This window comes from Micropterus salmoides, unplaced genomic scaffold (genome assembly GCF_014851395.1).
Source record: "Micropterus salmoides isolate LMB-PRFRI ecotype aquatic unplaced genomic scaffold, ASM1485139v1 Ms_hic_scaffold_9, whole genome shotgun sequence".
NCBI classification, from domain to species: domain Eukaryota; kingdom Metazoa; phylum Chordata; class Actinopteri; order Centrarchiformes; family Centrarchidae; genus Micropterus; species Micropterus salmoides.
The window spans coordinates 27,367,159-27,386,016 of NW_024044681.1; the positions used below are offsets into that span (position 1 = coordinate 27,367,159).

At 39.9% G+C, this 18,858-nt stretch overlaps 3 protein-coding genes across 9 annotated transcripts in view; 1 reads left to right on the plus strand and 2 right to left on the minus strand.

Moving 5' to 3' along the window:
• Positions 1-1,114: 1,114 nt before the first annotated feature.
• On the minus strand, positions 1,115-7,490 carry itpkca (inositol-trisphosphate 3-kinase Ca). Its single transcript, XM_038709156.1, has 7 exons — positions 7,353-7,490; positions 4,344-4,443; positions 3,973-4,189; positions 3,289-3,493; positions 2,640-2,741; positions 2,489-2,560; positions 1,115-2,306 (listed from the first exon to the last, which is right to left on the minus strand). Exons 1-7 carry the CDS (start codon positions 7,392-7,394, stop codon positions 2,100-2,102), a joined length of 945 nt encoding a protein of 314 aa, XP_038565084.1. The 5' UTR covers positions 7,395-7,490; the 3' UTR covers positions 1,115-2,099.
• Positions 6,058-12,884, plus strand: ccdc61 (coiled-coil domain containing 61). 6 transcript variants are annotated; one of them, XM_038709147.1, is made up of 13 exons: positions 6,062-6,893; positions 7,939-8,096; positions 8,196-8,278; positions 8,903-9,063; positions 9,167-9,319; positions 9,401-9,608; positions 9,696-9,796; positions 9,912-10,132; positions 10,284-10,362; positions 10,473-10,670; positions 10,757-10,802; positions 11,414-11,480; positions 11,590-12,884. In XM_038709147.1, the coding sequence occupies exons 2-13, from the start codon at positions 7,949-7,951 to the stop codon at positions 11,682-11,684; spliced, it is 1,560 nt and encodes a 519-aa protein (XP_038565075.1). In that variant the 5' UTR covers positions 6,062-6,893; positions 7,939-7,948; the 3' UTR covers positions 11,685-12,884. The 6 variants fall into 6 exon arrangements, with proteins under 6 accessions (XP_038565081.1, XP_038565075.1, XP_038565078.1 ...); XM_038709150.1 differs by having other exon boundaries at positions 6,063-6,893; positions 9,696-9,778; positions 9,915-10,132; XM_038709148.1 differs by having other exon boundaries at positions 6,064-6,893; positions 10,757-10,790.
• Positions 12,885-13,100: 216 nt separating this feature from the next.
• LOC119895810 (transcriptional regulator ATRX-like) overlaps positions 13,101-18,858 on the minus strand; it is a 30,617-nt gene continuing 24,859 nt past the window's right edge. For both annotated transcript variants that reach the window (XM_038709145.1, XM_038709146.1), the window contains exons 25-35: positions 18,101-18,186; positions 17,865-18,021; positions 17,680-17,771; positions 17,485-17,590; positions 17,197-17,374; positions 15,735-15,926; positions 15,466-15,609; positions 15,259-15,330; positions 15,071-15,166; positions 13,757-13,885; positions 13,101-13,666 (exon numbers count right to left, since the gene is read on the minus strand). In XM_038709145.1, coding sequence (XP_038565073.1) covers positions 13,574-13,666; positions 13,757-13,885; positions 15,071-15,166; positions 15,259-15,330; positions 15,466-15,609; positions 15,735-15,926; positions 17,197-17,374; positions 17,485-17,590; positions 17,680-17,771; positions 17,865-18,021; positions 18,101-18,186 — 1,345 coding nt within the window. In that variant the 3' untranslated portion in view covers positions 13,101-13,573. The remainder of the gene's footprint in view (positions 13,667-13,756; positions 13,886-15,070; positions 15,167-15,258; positions 15,331-15,465; positions 15,610-15,734; positions 15,927-17,196; positions 17,375-17,484; positions 17,591-17,679; positions 17,772-17,864; positions 18,022-18,100; positions 18,187-18,858) is intronic.

The following is an 18,858-nucleotide window of genomic DNA, read 5'->3' on the forward strand; positions in this document are numbered from 1 at the left end:
AACTTAACTTCGCCTTAAAGCACTACAAGTGACAAAAGGTTTGCTTTGAATTAATTGCTCCTTTAATCGGTTACAATCTGCCAAGCCCGGAGCAAGGTGTTTCAAGTCCTGACTGAAGTGTAGCATAAACCTTGATTCTCCTCTGCCACGCTAATGTTTAGCTGTTGCCCGATTTATTATTACTATTAGAGAAGCATAATGTGACCAGAAGCTCACCAGTTTTAACAGGACAAATTTAAGTGGGGTGAAATATAAGAGCAGAACCTGCCGCTGTATATCTTTACCGTTGAGCAAGGCACTCAACTCAAAAATGCTCCAGTGAGGTTTGTTCAGTAGCCATCAGATCAGACTGTGGTTGTGCTGTGCAGCTTCCAACCCCTCTCAGAGGGCTTTTTGTTGTTGCTGCAGACTGTGTGGGAGGATTTGTTGAGCATGACTTTCAGTTTCTCTGTCTGTTCATCCCTTTAATCTCGTCTGGTGCTGCACGTAAGGGCAGGGGTTCCCTCTGCCTGCCGTCTGATGGCTGAATGACAGGAGTGGACAGGTGTGGAAGACAGAGTGCACATCTGCCTTCATCTCACCAGTCAGCCCTGTATCAGATGCTGAACTTTAGAGTCTGTTTAATATTCTGATCTGTTCAGGTTTTACAGTACTGCATACCCAACACTTTTACTTGATAGTTTAATGACTGTTGATGTATGTGAGTATGTACCGATATCTGCATGAATCCAACGCATGACTTTCTCAACAGAATTGATTTGCAATAGATTTAACAATTTAAATTACTTTCTAAAAGGCTTAATGTAGCACACAACAAATCTATATATATGATCCAGGATTTAAATATGACATTCGCACAAAATTAACAAACCATTCACCTTTCAAGTACTCCCAACTAACCGTAATATGCAGTTTACTAAAACATTTTCTTAATTCTTTATTATGTTTATTGATTTATTGGTTTATTTAGAGACAGTGCATGTCAATAAGCAGCGCTGTTAATGTGCGATTAAGCCAATTTGCTAATTTTCATCTCAAGTCAATCTGCTATTTGTCAAGCTGATAGATTCATTTTGACTGATCAGTTGTAACATATGAAGGCAAAAAAGCGAAATTCTGCTTGATGCTGATGTTTTCATTGATCCAGAACAGCAGAAACATCAAGTGCCATCTACCTTGGTGCCTCAGAAAAGGATATTAACAGCTGGTTTTCAAGAGGTCACCGTGACCAACAGCACTATGCGCAAAGGTCTAATCTCAATGGACTACAACAAACACCCTATCTAATACTGGTCTCAACTACACTACATTATGTATAGTTGGCGTAAACATTTAAATGAAATTGCAACAACTTTGCATTTTAATTTTCACACACTCAAATGGTTCTATGACCATATAAATGAACATTTTAAAATGTTAGACATTTAATTTTCTCAAGTCATGGAAAATATTTAAATGTAAATTGAAATTATAATAGTGAGGCATTCAAATTCAGAAAATAAGTCCAATTTTTTGCATCATACTCTTAGCACCATTTTAATGGCAGTGTGACGTTTAAACTACCAAAAATCTCAAGCCAGAGGGGGCAGCCATATCTTTGGCTTTTAATTGCTGTGTGTTTCCTGAAAATAATGAGCAGCTCATCTCAAGACAGTCGGGTCGGTTAGTGTTACTGTCAGTGCGGTACAGGTCTATTCAGTAGTCAAAATTCACAAGGCTCGGGTTGCTCTGCACCCCATAAATCACCGTTGACCTTTTGACCAATGTTGTCGTCCTAATTTATTGACAACGATCTGTTCTTATTACAAAATACGAACAATCTGTTCATATTTTGTACATTGTATTTTTGTACAATCTGTTCATAAATACGAACAATCTGTTCGTATTTACTTGATAACCCCTTTTGCAAAAACGTTTTGTTATTGTAATCAATCGCATCTTCCATTTTTTTTTTTACAGCCTCATACAGTTTTTCCCCCCAATAGAGTTCATTCCCACAATTTTGACAACACAACCATTTCAGAAGCCAGTGCTTTTGCAGTCATTCACCACTTATGAGTGGTGAAGGATGGACTGAGAGTATATGCATAGCGTGGCATTCAAGTCTGTGGCAGCATGTTGCCCAGTATATCAATGAGGTTGTCCAGACCCCACAGGTAGCCATCTTCTCGATTGCCCTCTACCCAGGGAGTACGGTGGTCCACGGTGAGGTGCGGCGGCAAGGCAACTGTCTTTCCAAAGTCAATCATCCAGACTCCTGTTCTGCCTGTCCAGTCGTGTACAAACAGTAAGGAACTGCCCACAACCTGCAGGGATGCAGTTGTTATAAAAAAGTTCCACCACTGGTCAAATGATACTATTGTTGTTCATCATCAGCCTAAGCCTGCTAACACAAACAATGCCAACAGAAAATGGGCACAATAGATTTCTAATACAGCTCTCTTCGTTCTTTCCTTGACATTTCCAAAATCCTGCTCAAAACATCTACCTCGTGTGTCCTGAAGAAGTCTGACGCCTCCAAGACCTGCCGCAATTGTTTCAGTCGTCTCAGATAGCCGCACTGAAGGGAAAGACAAAAGGTTTACAGGAAAGAAAAATAAATCTACAAGTAAATGAAAGTCAGCGAAGGTCACACTCACCGCAATGTGTGTATTGGACTCAACAAAGTTGTTAAGTGCTTCCATCACCTGCTCTCTGCTTTTGGTCCTTTTGAAGTTTGTGTGACATTCTTCGTTTGCCTTCTACAGGGGAAGCGTACAGATTACAGCATTATATTGCAAAAATTTTCAGCCATTAGACTATGAAAATTACAACAGTTTGTTAGGTCCACTGTAATTTTTCTTTTTTTTGTTTTTTTACAGAGCGGGGGTGGGGGGTAACTTAGCATTAACTAAATAGTGTTTTCTTTTGTTTTACTCGTTATTAATACAAGACAAGAGTCAGTGCAGACATAAGAAAAGAGGTGAAGGTTTCAGACAGTTAGGCAGATACGAGGGAAAGCAACAGGCCAATTGAAAGCATGTGTCACATCTTAGCCAGTTTTTATGCTTCTGAACAGAAGAAAGTATCTGATAATACTGGTTGGTGAATGAAGCTTCGATAACACAAGCACGTTAAGTTTTTTTTCTAGTAAATGTATACTATAATCTTAAGTTTTTTTCTCTGGAAGTTAGGCCCCATTCCCCCGGCTCTGTTTCTTTATCTTTCTTAGTTTTTTACCTACAATGCCCGTAATACGCCATTGTAGAAAATAGCTTTATGGCTGCAAAAACAAACTGTAGAGCTTACCTTGAATCCTTCAATACGGAAGCCCAGAGTTGTTGTGGAGCTCAGCGACTCTCTCCACTGCATGTACCTGGTTTTCAACACTGCCTGCTGGGCTTGTTCCTGGACTGTTGGGGCCTCTGGGTCCACAGCCACCATCTTCTCATACATGTCGTTACGAGGCTGGGGCCGTTCTCGGGCCAACAGCAGCTCCTCCTCACGGTATGTGCTGTGAAGGACAGTTCTGGCTGTCTTTATTGTGAGCATATTAATTCTAGTACAGGTGTATTATAACTGTAAAAAAACAACACTTCAATGAAAACCATATTACTTTAACATAAGATCAAAAATTATCATTTAAATGTTAAAGATGCTCATTTGTTAAGTATTTTACATGAAAAGAATGTTTTCTGTCTGACAGCTTCAACTTAGTAGTTTAGTTTAGTTAGTTGTTTTATATGTGTTGTATTTCAGCCTCTAAACAGTTATGAATGAGTAACTGGGTTATTTAAACAACTTAAAACAACTGCTGATTTTATTACTAAATTATTGTTTCATTGATGTAGTTTTTGATATTCAGGATAAATCAAAAACTATAAGGCCTTTTTGAGAATTAGTGCTCCACTGTATGTCTCCTCCTTCAAATCTGCCTTAAAGAAAACTCACTGAACTGCTCTCAGTGGCAAAAATTGTCCCGTTAAAACTTACCGACTGCCCATCTTGCAGTCCATGATGCAGGCAGGTGTGTTGAAATGGGTCAGCAAGTTATCCATCATGTTGTAATCCTGCTCGTCCTGCTGCACCACACCGTGGTAGGCTGGAACAAAGGGCCTCAAAGCGTCCTCCATCAGCCTAAGGTAGCATTGCTGCTCCTCCTCACAAAACCTCTTCAGCAGCGTACCATAATCCCCAACACGAAAGCTCCCTGTGAAGACAAGCAAGGAAAAGACGACTCAGAGGAAAGGACCGACAAGATTTAAACAGATTTATTCCATTACGTACATTGTGGTGGTTTTTTTTACCAGAATTAGATCTGCTGAGGAGCAAAATGAAAGACAAGCAAGACCAGATAAACAAACCTGCGTGTCCGACCACTTGCAGCCACTGCTGAGGTTTCTTGGGCGTCATAGCAAGGAGAGATGAAGTCCCACAACTTTTGTGTTTCTTCCATGCAGAGTTCTGCATCGGAAGACCAAACAGTCAGTCAGTCATTGTGTAGCACACATACACTCCACGTCACACTCCTCTGTGTTGTTTTACGTCTTTATGGCCCGGCAGCAAGGACCTCAGACTTCAGACTCGGTCACTGGGCTTTTTGCCAAATGGGTGAACAACGTCTCCGTGGAAACAGCCCTTCCCAAGACTGAGTGAAGACAAGCAGACAACAGGGTCGGCTCTGATCTTACGCAACAGATTTATCAAACATTTACAGGAAGAACTTGTTTTCTACTGAAAACTGCCATTAGCCACACAGTAACACTGGAAGGTTGAACACACATTCGTGGACAATGTCAACATGAAAGTTGGTTCAAAGTTTTGAACTTATGTTAAAGAATGTAGTGCTGACACAGTAATTTAAATTAATTGTTTGATTGAGGGAAAATGATACATATACTGTAACATGTAAGAAATACCATTAAACTTTTGATATAGTTAAAAATAGTTCAATGATAGCTTGAAGAGAGGCTTGTTCTGTCTGTCTGTTCATCAGATCATTATAAATTAGATATACTAATCTAGCAGTACCGATTCAAATTAACTACAGTTTTTGTATCGTTGTACTGGCTGCAGATCACAGGAAGAAGAAATATTTAAGTTGATCATAATCATGCGAGATGTACGTTTGCCTTTTCATTTGCAGTGGTGAGGCGTTACTACTGCATCATTTTAAAGGCATTTCTACTTTACTTAGATACTACTTTATACTTGTACTCAACTACATTCTGCTTTTAAATGTCTTAATGGTCTTGCCCCACCCTACATCTCTGAACTGCTACACCCCTATAGACCCACCCGTTCTCTCAGGTCAGCCGATCAACTGCTCCTAAGTGTGCCCAAAACAAAGCGCAAGCTAAAAGGGGTCTGTGCTTTTGCTGTAGCAGCTCCTAAACTGTGGAATGATCTACCTCTGCATATTAGACAGGCATCTTCACTGTCTGTTTTTAAGTCTCTTCTTAAAACCCACCTCTTTTCCCTGGCCTTTGATAAGTGAAACTGACATTTCTTGTTTTGGTTGTATTGATTTTATTGTATGGTTGTTATTGTTTTTGTTTTATGCGTCATGTGAGCTTTGTATTTAGTGTCTTTTATGTTTTCATTTATTGTTTTACTGTACAACACTTTGTGTCCACTTTGGATTTGTGAAGTGCTCTAATATAATAAATATTGATTTATTTGATTGATTGAGGAAACATTGTACTTGGACGGTGGTGCGGTGGTTAGCACTGGCGCCTCACAGCTGTGGAGTTTGCATGTTCTCCCCGTGTCTGCGTGGGTTCTCACCGGGTGCTCCGGATTGGTTCCTCCCACCATCCAAAGACATGCAGGCTAGGTTAATTGTGTGAGCGTGAGTGGTTGTTTGTCTGTGTGGCCCTGCGATGGACTGGCGACCTGTCCAGGGTGTACCCCGCCTTGCGCCCAATGTCAGCTGGGATTGGCTCCAGCCCCCCCGCGTACACAGGATAAGCGGTTGACAATGGATGGATGGTATTACAAGTAAGTCTCAAGTCTTAGCACTGTATGGTTCCAAGTCAAGACCGAGAACTCTTAAGTCAAGTGTCAAGTGCTAAACTTTGAGTTTCGAGTCCTAAACAAGTCATAATGTGCTCTATACCAAAATTTAATTCCAAATCATATAAAATACTTTATTGAATAAAGCATTTACCTGTACAGAAAAATGGCAGAGGGGCAGTTTCACACAAGTGTCATATAATTTCAAGAATTAAATGATGTGTTTATGCCCTGCACACAAAATTTATATTTGGGCTTGGGGAGGGTCTCAAGTCAAAAGGTCAAGAGTCATTGGTGTTAAAGTCAAAGTCGAGTTGCAAGTCTTTTTTGATTTTGTTAGGTGGGGTCTAAAGTCATAATATTTGTCATGTGACTCGAAAATGTTATAATAATCAGCACTTGTACTTGTGAGGTGTTCAGAACATTTTGCATTTTTCTGCAGCAATATTATAAGAGATGGTATTTTGATATGAGCCAAATTTTGAATGCAGTACGTTTAATTAAAATGGAGCATTTACATTGTTATATTGCTACTTTTACCTACGTAAAGGATCAGATAGGCTACTTCTACCACCTTTCAGCAACCTCATCTTAGACCTCGTTGAATGTAATGTCCGCTCACTGCCTGTGGAGGGCGGCGATTCTCCTCAGAGGCGCCGAGCCTCCGTCAAATTTGGGCAGAGGAAGAGGCAGCACAGTCAAAGCAAAGGGAAGAAGAAGAATTTAACGGTTCCCGGTTGTTGAACCGCCCCAGTCTCCACGGTGCCGGTGGCTTACACATTGTTTTGGACTGTATGGTCCCACCAATCAAGCGGCTAGCAGTTACTTCACCTAGCTGACGCACCGCGATGTGTTGACACCTTAACTTACCTCAGTACAGATCATTACTGCAACCAAAGGTAACGTCAATGTGTTTTTTTTGGGGGGGGGTTTATTCGCACGGTGGATAACGTTATGTTCACTTACAGATAGCTTTGTTAGCAAGCTGCGAGTCAAGTAAACTACCAACACAACTCAAGTTAAACTAACGATGATGTCCATGCTAGCTACCCTTAGCTAACGTTGGTCAGTTGATGTTAACTCTCTCTAGCGGATCTCTTGACAGAGAAGTAGAAAATATCGTCAATTTTCTTCCACAATCCCGAAATTAACACTCTCATAGTACCGACCCTTTTAAACTTAACGCGAACTAGCTAAAGAGGCAGACCCCGCCGTGTTTTCTGTAACGTGCACTGTTACAGTGAGAGATGAGGATAACAGATTTCATGTTTCACTACGCACGGGAGAAAGTGAAGTCGGGCGTGAAATCTAACCGCGTTGTAACGCAGCAAAAAAAGGAGACATTATTAATAACTCACCTCGTAAAACATGACTGTAGACATTTGCTGAGTCCCCGACATATCATATGAGCCACCAACCAGAACTTTTTTCCCAATAAAAATGATGACACCTAGTGAAATGGACTCTACCGGCTTGCTACTGCCCCTTGCGGTGTGTTTTGATGGAGACAGACTGTGCGACTCTGTGAGGGAAAGCAAGGTAGGGAATAAGAGAGAGAGCCAGAGTAACAACATGGATGATTTAAAAATAATAACTAGCTCACCTCTGAGAAACAGTAGCTAACAGATATCTCTCTTTTTCTATAGTGGCAGTACCCCCTTGTTTTATGTATGGATCTCATCTTTAATGTTAAAGTGAATGCAAATCTGCACACATATAAAACACTTTCCAAAAACGACCTTGTAAGTAGAAAAAATGCACATGAGATACTATTACTTTACTGATATTGTACCTTTTGGGTTGTCATATATTATGTCGTATTTTGGGACATATGAAATTCTCAAAACCGGGGCACGTATCATTTACTGAATGGCTTTTTACAGTTGTCGTCTTGATTCAGATTTCCCTTGTTAACCTTATAATAATTATATTTCTCATCTGCAGACCCAGAGTGATGGAGGAGGGCTCTGAGGTGATGGAGGATATTGTATTTCGAGGAGTGGAGTTTTCTGTGAAGATAGAGGTGGATAAGGGTTTACTGATAGTCGAAATCTCCGACTCAGTGACAGCGGATCAGTGGAGGGGGGACTTTGACCCAGCATGTAAGTAGCATACATTTACCATAGATTAAAGCCATCACAGGCACAAATAGTCTCACTCACATTATTTATTTATTTATTTACTTATTAATTTTTCTTTAGATATTGAGGACCTCACACGGAAAACTGGCAACTTCAAGCAGTTCCCCATTTTCTGTAGCATGTTGGAATCAGCTGTTAGAAAGGTATGTTTGAAGGTGCGCCCAGATAGAAGGGAAAAAAATGTAGAGGTGGCCAAACGCATACAAAGTCAATAGAATGATGTGAACAGACAGAGATTTACTCGAGGCTGTGTGAGCTAAGCGAGACTCACTCATTCGAGTTCAATGTTTCCACTTGAGCGAAAAATGTAGTTATCCCGAGCTGTCTTATTCCTTCACTCCTTTTCATTAATGCACAGGAACAGAGGCCAAAAGGGGAGGGCCTGGAGGAAAATATGAGAAACTATCGGGGGACATTTAGAAACCGGTCACGCAATTCTAAGTGCTGTTTCACCAAACTTGTGGCTAAAACACAATACACGGACCACAAAAACAGTCAGATGTGTGCAAAAAAAGTTTGATTGTCAGAAAAGAAAAACACATAATTGTTATTATTTTCTGTGTATTTAAACCACAAATACAAATGAAATGGTAAAAACATTTTTATTGCTGCACATTTAAGGGTCAGCTGAAAAAGCAACGCAGGAGGCCACCATCATAAAAGCATTTAGGCCTATAATATTTTATAAGGTTTTTTTTTCTCAAGTTGATAGCCATGAAGTTTATTCTATTTCTGATGCTCATAGTTAACTTGAGCTCCTTCTGCAGACGACTGATTCTGTTACACTTGACCTCTTGACCTATGCTGACCTGGAGCTGCTGCGGAACAGAAAAGCAGGAGTGGTTAGTCGTCCTCGCGGCCATCAGCAGTCATCTGCTCTCACTGCCAAAAGATATCTAATCCTCATATACACTGTGGAGTTTGACAGGTTTGTGTTTGCATGGTCACACATTATAAACGCCACAGATTTTGCTTCTCAGTATTGTAGTTATGTCTGTGTTAATGACTGTTTAATTATTTTGTATTTATAGGATACACTACCCTTTACCCTTGCCCTATGTGGGTAAGCCCGACCCGGCTGCCCTGCAGAAGGAAGTCAGAGCTCTGAGGGCTGAGCTCAGCGCCGTTGCATCTCATGGAGTTAACAAGGCTGCCGAACTAGAAATGCAGCGGCTACGAGCAGAGTAGGTTGCTTTTCATCTCCATCACCGTGACCAATATGAAGCGATGTGGGACTGTTTTTGACGTCTCCTACTGTTTTCAAGGCTCGCTCTGGTGAGAGAAGAGAAGGAGGCCATGTCTAAGGTTCTGGAGCGACTCCAGATCAGCGGAAGTGGGACCACGTCCAGACGAGAGGACTGGAAGGGCCAAGATGTGGTGAGGACGCTGGAGGAGCAGCTTGTCAAGGAGAGGGCCAAAAGTCAACGCTCATCGAGCAAGAGAGGCCAGGAGCAGCGACTCCTATTGGAGCAGGTGGAGCCCTTCGTCTTCTGCAAAAAGATTATGTTGTTTCCTTTGTTGCCCATCTGGTGTTAACACATTTTCCCCTGTCCTGGTTAGTTGGAGGAGCTGAGAGCGTCAGAGTGCGCTCTCCGTGTTCGTGTCAAGAGTCTCACCAACGAACTGGCGTTACTACGGAGAGGGTTAGACAATCTAAGCGTGTACTATATCTTTACTTTCTCTCCCTCTCTTTCATTCATTAATTTACAATATGGAGTAAATATCTGAATTCCGAGCTTGACTTGACGCACATATACCCTCTTTGTGTGTCTGCAGCAGAGTGACTCCCGTGTCCAGTCACATCAGTTCTCGAGTTGATGGGGAAATCTATCGCTCTCTGTCCCGCGAGAGGAGGTCGGCATACAGGACAGTCAGGGCTCGCTCTGGGTCCAGAGAACGGATGGAGGACAGAGGGCGAAGGTCAGAGGAAAGAGGGAGAAGAGCGGACTCCTCAGGACCACGTGCTCGCATACCCAGGCCGTCACCTTCTCCCACTGGTACTGTCTCTGCTCATGATGTGGCTTTAGTTCAGCCTGTTATTTCTAATCCAAGGCTGAATCTAATTTTCCCGCTTCCCTTTTTGTGAATTTGTGTTACGTACTAATTCAAATTCCTAACTATAATGTGTTCTCACCAACTATCTTACAGGGTCACGGGTGCCACGCTTTGACCCAACAGCTTACATCCAGGACAGACAGCGCAGGCAGAAAGAGGCAGATCTCAAAAAGTTGGTGCCATTATTTTTCCTTCAACAGTACATCAGCATTTGGTGTTTTAGCTGTGCAGAACAATAGTTTTCACCCTGTTTTTTTTTGTTTTGTGTGTGTGTGTGTCCAGACAGAGGAAGGTTCGGAGGGACATGCTAACATCACCAGTTGTCCCTGAGAGAGGGCGTTCACGTTCCAGAGAGGCCTATGCTCAGATGGCCCGGTCCGGCAGCAGAGGCAGGAGTTTATCTATGGAGCGGAAAGGGAGCAAGAACTCGTCTGAAAGCTCATTAGTGGATATGGAGGAAATGACCAAAGCTCTGTTCAGGTGATGGGCTTACCCTGGATAGGTTTTGTGAAGTCTCCATTGTTTTAGTTCGTTCTTTAAATGTTGTTTTCTTTCTGTGCTTACAGGGGAAGAAAACCGACTTACAATGGGCCCAGTGTGGTGAGTGACATGGTAATTAATGCAACTCTGGTCCCTGTTTATTGCTGCTCTGTTGTATATATTTAAAAAGATAAGGTTGGGGCTATTCTATGTTTTTCTTACTGTCAACATATCCAATGAAAAGACCAAAAACGAGCAATGTTAGTTTGGCTCTCAATACTGTCCACCATCCCGACTCTATCTGTGGATCACAGCTTTAACCTCTTTTGTCTGAAGATTTACATCTTCTGAAGGACAAAGGGGGTTAAGGAACAAAACAGGTTGAAAATACTTTTATATTTATATTATTTTTTTAAAGCCTGAGTATTTTCCAAAATCAGGTCAGCAAAAGTTATGAAATTAAGGAGTAAATGTTGCCTTTGTGGGGGACTATTTTCAGCTGTGGATTAATACACGTTTGATACAGTGTGGCTCGTTGATGTGTTTTTTTAATTTTTTATTTAACAACAGCGGAGCTGTATGGCAAAGAAGAATACTACTATACACCAGGCTTCAGCTATACAGTCAGGACTTGTTAGTAAGATCAATTCAGATCACTGCTGGTTTTGGTCATTTCATGGGATTTGTTGAAAATATAAAAATCGCCAGGCTTATCTTTTAATGTGCAATTTATCGTTTTGTAGTCTAGAGGAAGCCTTTTGACGAGGAAGCCATTATGCAGTACTCCCACACAAAGAATGAAGGACAAAGGTGATTTATCAGTGTTTTTACATTTTTCATGCAATAAAATAATTTTAATGGGGAGGGTGCTAGCCACCACACACACACACAACTTATCATTTTACATCTTCAACCCCAGAGAGCTCCATAGATACAGGTGCAGAGCTCTCAGAGATTGACGCCAGGCTGCAGGCACTTCAGGAATACATGAGGGACCTGGATACAGGACACTAACATCCGCTGCACAACCCGCTGCTCAAACCACACATGGATATGTTACTTGACAGCTGCACAGCTTGGAGCTCAGGCCATCAGGATTTGTGTAGTCTTTTTATTTTTTTTACTGTGCACAGACAGAGGAACATGTTAAGCTCCAAACATGAGTGATGGGTTTACCATGTGTTCATGTAAGAGACTGAAACTCCTCCTTAAGGGTCAAACCTCTAGGACTTCAGGAAAACTACAGCCATCACTGTGAACGTCGACTACGTTATGTGGACTGAAGGTTTTTTATTCATTTTTTTTATTTTTATTAATTACTTTTTTAATATACTAAGTTTTTATAATAACTTAAAAGATGACTGTATCTTGAATGCAGTGTTATCCTTTCTTTTTTGTAGACCTCAACTAAACTACTTACATGGCTCCATGAATGAGTCTGTGAATAACTTATTTTCATCCTTTACTCACTGTTTAACTCTTTCCCCCTTTTTTTTTTTTAGTAAAACACATTTTATCATTGAGAATTGTAAAGTGGTTTGTAATCTTAAGAGTGCAACATATGTGTTCTTTTGTTGAGTTCTCTCGCTGTGAGTGTGCATCTGCTCTACCTTTCTAAACACATTTAAGTCAATGGGTGTGAAAGTAATTGTGTGATAGTAGAACATGTTAACCATGTGATGGACTATTGTCTCTTCCGCCCAGTGCATGCTGGGATACATTCCAGCTCCTGTACCCTGAAAGGCAATACGCAAGACTGACTGCATACATGTGATTCCAGCCAAAGTCTGCATCTTCAGTCAGTACTGTGTGTTCTCTTTCCTGCTTGAACTGAACTAAACGTTCCCAGTGCATTTAAGCATTATAGTTGATATAATTATATGACCTTTTAACTAGTCGATCCACAAAATGCATTCAAATGTGGTATTTCCTACTGTTTGAACCTAAGAGGACCTTAATTTCACTTTGAGGTTATGTCCCATACTCCAGCATAAAGAATATTAATTGTGGATACTTGTGTAAGGGAACAATACTCATCAAATAGAAATAGTTTTGGACAGACTATGGATATTTGTATTACTGTGTGTAGAGACACTTGACACCTTTTGTTTGATAGTGAAACTGCCAAATTTTGTATGAACTGTATGTGTACAAAGACTGTCACTCTTTTTTCCCAAATGTATTTTATAAAAAATTTAATTTATAAGAAATGTATCCTCTTTGTAAAGACTTATTTTCCCCACAAACATAACGATCCTTTGAGGGCCTGTGCAGTTTAGTGCACACTACTTTCCGATGCTCTAATGTCAGTTGAAGTGGAGCCTGAAGGGTTTCCACCACTGCAGCTGGCTTGCTTTCATTAATTAACAAATAAACTTCTGGGCAGGGAGCCTTCGTCTCAGGGGAACAACTCTGCGTCTGAACAGCTTGCACTGTTGAACACCTTATGTTTATGTCATGAAGAAAGATGCAGCACACATTCACTGACACTGTAGCAAGCTGCACATATTCACAAAATGTGCATACAATTTCAGAGGGTGACATTCTTGAAAAGACGAGAAATAAATTTCCTTTGCAAAACATTAGAAATTCATTGTCTTTCACTGCATAATACCTACAGGACTCCATCACAAGACAAAACATATTCCTAACGGACTTTTTTTATAAGCGTTTGTTTTATTATTTAAAGTGCCGAAAGTGTTACAAAACAAAACTGGCAGTGCATCTGATCATTGCTATAATGGATCCTAAGGCTGGTTCTGATGCTATGGGAGCCCAGTGCACTATTTCCATACTGGTAAAACATACATTCAATTCACTTGTAGAGCATATAAAATAAGGTTTCTCTGTGATGAAGAACAAAGGCATTTGTTTCTTTTCTCACTAAAACGTGAATTTGTTGTTCAAGTTTGTCCGGGCGTGTTCACAGCCGTCACGGTCATCTGCATCCCTTGATTTCTTCGAGTGTTCAGTATGGCCTGGATGCTGAGTGTGAGCTGTAGAGGGATTTAAATTAAAACATGATAAATGTCTATTTGCACATATATGTACAAACATACACACTCACATGTGTAAAAATGACTTACTGATTGTTGCTGAGCAAGAACGTCTCGATAAAAGGCCCGTCTACGTTCCTGCTCCCTCTCATCACACAGTCTCCAAATCTCAGCTTTGATCTTAACCTCAGCCTCAGGCAGCTGAGGATACTGCTGCCGCTGTAACATAAATAAATTAAAGCTTACACACACCAGGTACAAATGAATACTCTGAACAACTGCAACACAAGGTTCCTGCAATGCATTTTATTAACTACACACAATATAACTGATGTGGGATTGATGGAGTCTTGTGCTAATATTTGGATGTGTGACAAGCTAATTTGTGAGACAGGTTTGGTTGCTGATCTATATTCGGGAAAATCAAACTAAAAAGGACTTTAAATGTTACAGAGATGCTACACATAACCTCTACACATAATTCTCTACTTGGACCTCACTGAATTTGTCAGTTATAGGTTTCCATCTCTGCTGGTAGAGTACCATTGTACCGTAGGAGACTTTGTGATTTAATATTATATTAGACCATTGTGCGCTGCATTGCTTTATGGTAATATTTAATTTTCACATAATATTTAGCATTAATGTATCTTAATTTGTCTGTTAATTTTTTGTGGAATTGATATTTCCATATGAAATCACATATACTAAGACTAAGATTTCATGCGTATTAGGGCCGCTTATAAAGATTACTTTCTACACTTTTTCTGATGAACCTGCAACTCCCACACACTGTCTAGCTTGCAAAAATAAATGTATAAACTGGCAATGTTTCAGTACTAGACCTTCATCAGGAAAAGTTAGACAGTGTGCAGGAGTTTCTTTGCAACTTTTGACCTACTCGTGCCCCTCTGACGTACCCGTCTCACGATATAGATGTGCAATGTAATTATCTGTTCTGATTATTGATTAACCTGTCAATATTTCTCTGTTAGTTGATTTGTCTATAAAACAGGGGAAATTGCATATTACAAATTCATAAAGGTGATGTCATCAAATTGCTTGTTCGGCCGAACCAACACTCACTTATATTATACGTATATTTACAAATAAGACAAAGAAAAGCAGCAAATCCTAACAACTGAAAAGCTGGAACTGAGAAATATTTGACATTTTTCCAACAATTAATTGATTATCCAAATTATTATTTTAACAGTGAATGGATAAAAGCCTACATATAGCTAGAAATTACCGCCTAAGCCTAGGGCCCTTTGATGCAATATAGTTTTTAAAAAGAAACATCCATTCATGATTGTGAACATACTGCATATTTAAAAAAAACATACTGTTTTACTTTAAAAAATTTACATTTTAAATACTTAATGAGACATTCAGGTCACTCACCACTCGCAGCAAGTAGTCCTCGCTAGTGTGAGACCTCATCCTCTGCAGCGACAGGAAGGCCACAGACACATTTCCTCTGCTCCTGTTAAGCAATTCCTGCAAAGACATTATGTAATACGTTATAAAACACAAATATCACCAGCAGCAGTTCTAAGAAAAGAGTTTCAGAAAATTATATTTATTCATACCAGTAGCTGTTCATTGGTCTTCATATCCAAGGTGTCCTGGGTTGAGCTAACTGGTAGGTTGGCCGTGTTTGACTGAGGACAAAATACAAAGGCATTTACATAAGTAAGCACATTGAATTATAATGTAAAACACAGTGCATGAAGACTAGGACATGCAGTTGAGACAGTGCTCATTAAATCTTTGCTTTGTAGTGTTCAGCTCCTTACCTCGGCCTCGTACTCGGCCCAGGCAGCTTTGCGTTCTGCCTCACTGAGCTCCTCTTCTTGTTTATGGTCCAGCAGCGATTCATGCTCGTGGAAAGACACTATCTGGTCTTTACATGTTTGTAACAGCTGTGCCAGGACTGTATCCTAGGAACCACAAACAAAAAGTCATTCGATATTGCAAATTATTTGCACAATTGTTTTCACACAGCTGTGTTTTATATTTTCGTGTCATCAAAGCAGAAACGTGAAAATAAAGATGGTGACGTCACCTTCGGCAAAACCGAGGTGGTTCTTCTGCTTTTCTTAGAGTTTGGGTCGTCCAGCAGGTCTGGCTCAAATGTGTAAAGTTCAGTCAGTTCAAAAAGGGTGAAGTGCCTCTCAATCTGTTGCTGATCTACCACTCGATAGGACAAAGACTGCTTGGTCACCTGACGATCATAGATCTTCTCCTCCATGGTGCCCTGGAGATGAAGATGTACACAATAATAAACAGGACAGAAAGGTTTATGTATAGGTTTATATTTATATATAAATATATTGCAAAAATGTGTGATCATAAATTGAAATTTGATTCAGAATTTAATTTAAAAAAGAGCCTCTCAGAAGTCATGTATCACTCTTAAACCTTCAGTCTTTTTCATCTTTATGGCAGTGCTTTCTAGCCTTGTGACACCTTAAAATGAAGCCATGTGACCTCTCACCACAGGTTACATGTGTCTATGAGTTGTGAGCAGCTGCAAAGAGTGATCATCCCTAGATCATTAGGATATTTTTACTGACAACAAAAAAATATCCAGTGTTTCTCAAGAAAAAAAAAAAAAGCAAAGACTCTGGGGAAAAGTCAGAACAAAATCAACATCAATGTATGTAGCTGAAGAAAATCTTTGCTCATTTTCCATTAATCAATAAATCACCTTACGAACGAAATTTAACTGACTTAAGGTACGTAGTGCAGCTCAAGAAGACTTACATTTTGTCCCAAAAAACACACAACGCTACTGTTAAGTCCTTTTAATCTGTTACTTTCAAAAAATACATAACAGCAGTATTAATATTAAAATTTATATATTTATATATAACTAAACTAAAAACTTTAAACTTAAATAAATGAGCAACTATTTCAGGCACTGTTTAGCCAGTGCATTACAAACTGTATAGACAGATTATCTCTCTTGAAACTGCAACGCACATCAGCTTGTGTGACTGTTTTAATAAAACATTGATTAAGACTGGAGAGCGTTGCCACGAGTTTATGCGTTTTACACGGAATATTGGGCCGATATTGTTAAATAGTAACATCAGTTAATTATCACAATGAACATATTTCTCTTCACATTTATAAAACATCCACATTTATCAAGGTAGATTATGATTATACAACACAAGGTTGTACAACAAAATTGAAGTTTGTAGTCCCTTAATGCTACACACAGAACTGACCAGATGATTAAATGTATATTAGACTGTTAAAATATAAAATACATAAAACAATATATACAGTTATTTATATACACATACATACACGTATACACCCATTTTATTTTGAATTTGCGTCTGCGAGAATGTCAACAGCAGCACCAAGATAGTGATGATAATATGTTTTTCATCTTCGCATAAAAACTCTGTCATTTAGGAAACAGAGTCAAAGTCATCCAAATTGACCGTTTGTGCACCAAGCATCAACGATGTAAAGACTTAAGAGTTACTGTAAATGAAGACCAGTGAACTTACCTGAGCCAAGAAGCGGTACACGAACACTTGTTTGAACTGACCAAAGCGGTACACCCTGTATATGCTCTGTACGTCATATGAGGGATTCCATGAGGCGTCAAAAATAATGACCCTGTTGGCAGCGACGAGGTTGATGCCAAGTGAGCCTGCTCTCGTTGAGATGAGAAACAATCTGCCGCTAAAATAAAGATCAATAAAATACAATCAGAAACTATGTCATGCCACTGTCACACATTCTGCCTTATATTAATCCAGTGTAATTAATATGGAAAGATTGATCATCTGTACCGAAAATTGTCAGTATTATTGAACAGATCTGCCCATTTCTTCCTTAACGTAGCACTGGTGGAACCATCAAGCCGATAGTAATCAATGTTTTTAATCCAGCTGCCCACTGTGAGAACAACAAAGTACAAAAAAGTAAATTAGCATCAAGGAAGATGTTTCCCTTACATCATATGTTCTTTGCCATACACAGAATACCTTTGAATAATGATGGGTCTCTGGCTTGGTGAGAAGCCACAAGGAAGTCCTCAATGAGGTCTAATGTGATCAAGGACTGACTGAACACAAGCCTAAAAGAGCAAATGGATGGATTTGGTTAGCTGACGGACCACTTCTGTGTGTCTGTGTTTAAAATTTTCAGAATTATCAGAAAATACACATACACTTTCTCGTTCAGGTCTTCAGCCATTCTGAGGATCTCAAATAAGAGCACCATCTTCCCTGAGTGCTCCAGGATTTTAGCGTCTTTTTCTGACAGCAGATTCCTGAACCAGCCCTCATCTTGACTCTGAGGCCTTGAGCTGATGGTTGCCGTCTCTCCTACACAAAATATAACACAAACTATATTAGTGTTCAAGCTACAGGGCTGGAGTATCAGTGACACATGAAGCTTAAATACCTTCTACTGCTGGAGCGCCGTTGGACACATCAACAATGCCCGCTGCCCTGCCGTCATCGTTATTCCCTTCGTTCTCTCTCAGACCACTACATCAGGCAAAAAAGTGTATAAAGGTATACATATACACATTATATATATATATATATATATATATATATATATATATATATATACATATACACACACACACACACACACACACACACACATATACATATATATAGTGTTTTTAGTGTTTTTATCCTTAACCTTTCCTCTCCTATACTTCTTATGTTAGTCTGTCCACATTTACTAGGGTTTAGGTCAGAGCTGTGAGACTGTTTTGGTGTTTTCCCCCTCTTGTTGTTCCTCTCCTCTCCTGGAATGTTCATTCAAGGCCGGGAGAGGATCTCTGTTCCCCAAAACATAGAAACCTAGATTGTGTAAATGATGATGCATCCATTTGCTCGGGGCCAGACGCCCGATGCCGCCCTAGGCAGCAGGTCTCTGTACTTCTCTGTTATTCTCTTTTGTTAAATAAATTCTTTAAAGACGACGGTTGGTTGTAACTCAGTTCTTTGCTCAACCCCTCACCAGGAATATAATTTCTGCGACAGTTACTTGTTTTAAAGGCATTGCTTTGTCTGCCACTAATCCACACAATATCTTATTTTTGGAACGTTTTGCACATTTATCACTCTAGAATTACAGGAATATCTGACTTTACATTGGTGTAGGTGCTTCAATGCATCCTGTTCCCTGTTACTAACTGACTAACT

Excerpts from the sequence above, each read along its gene's own strand:
- itpkca (XM_038709156.1), bottom strand. The coding sequence starts at position 7,394 with ATGTCGGGGACTCAGCAAATGTCTACAGTCATGTTTTACGAG. Across the intron at positions 4,190-4,343 it reads GCAAGTGGTCGGACACGCAG|GGAGCTTTCGTGTTGGGGAT; the intron begins GTTTGTTTATCT and ends TTGTCTTCACAG. Across the intron at positions 2,742-3,288 it reads TCCGTATTGAAGGATTCAAG|AAGGCAAACGAAGAATGTCA; the intron begins GTAAGCTCTACA and ends CTTCCCCTGTAG.
- ccdc61 (XM_038709147.1), top strand. The coding sequence starts at position 7,949 with ATGGAGGAGGGCTCTGAGGTGATGGAGGATATTGTATTTCGAGGAGTG. Across the intron at positions 8,279-8,902 it reads TGGAATCAGCTGTTAGAAAG|ACGACTGATTCTGTTACACT; the intron begins GTATGTTTGAAG and ends CTCCTTCTGCAG. Across the intron at positions 10,803-11,413 it reads CCAGTGTGGTGAGTGACATG|TCTAGAGGAAGCCTTTTGAC; the intron begins GTAATTAATGCA and ends ATCGTTTTGTAG.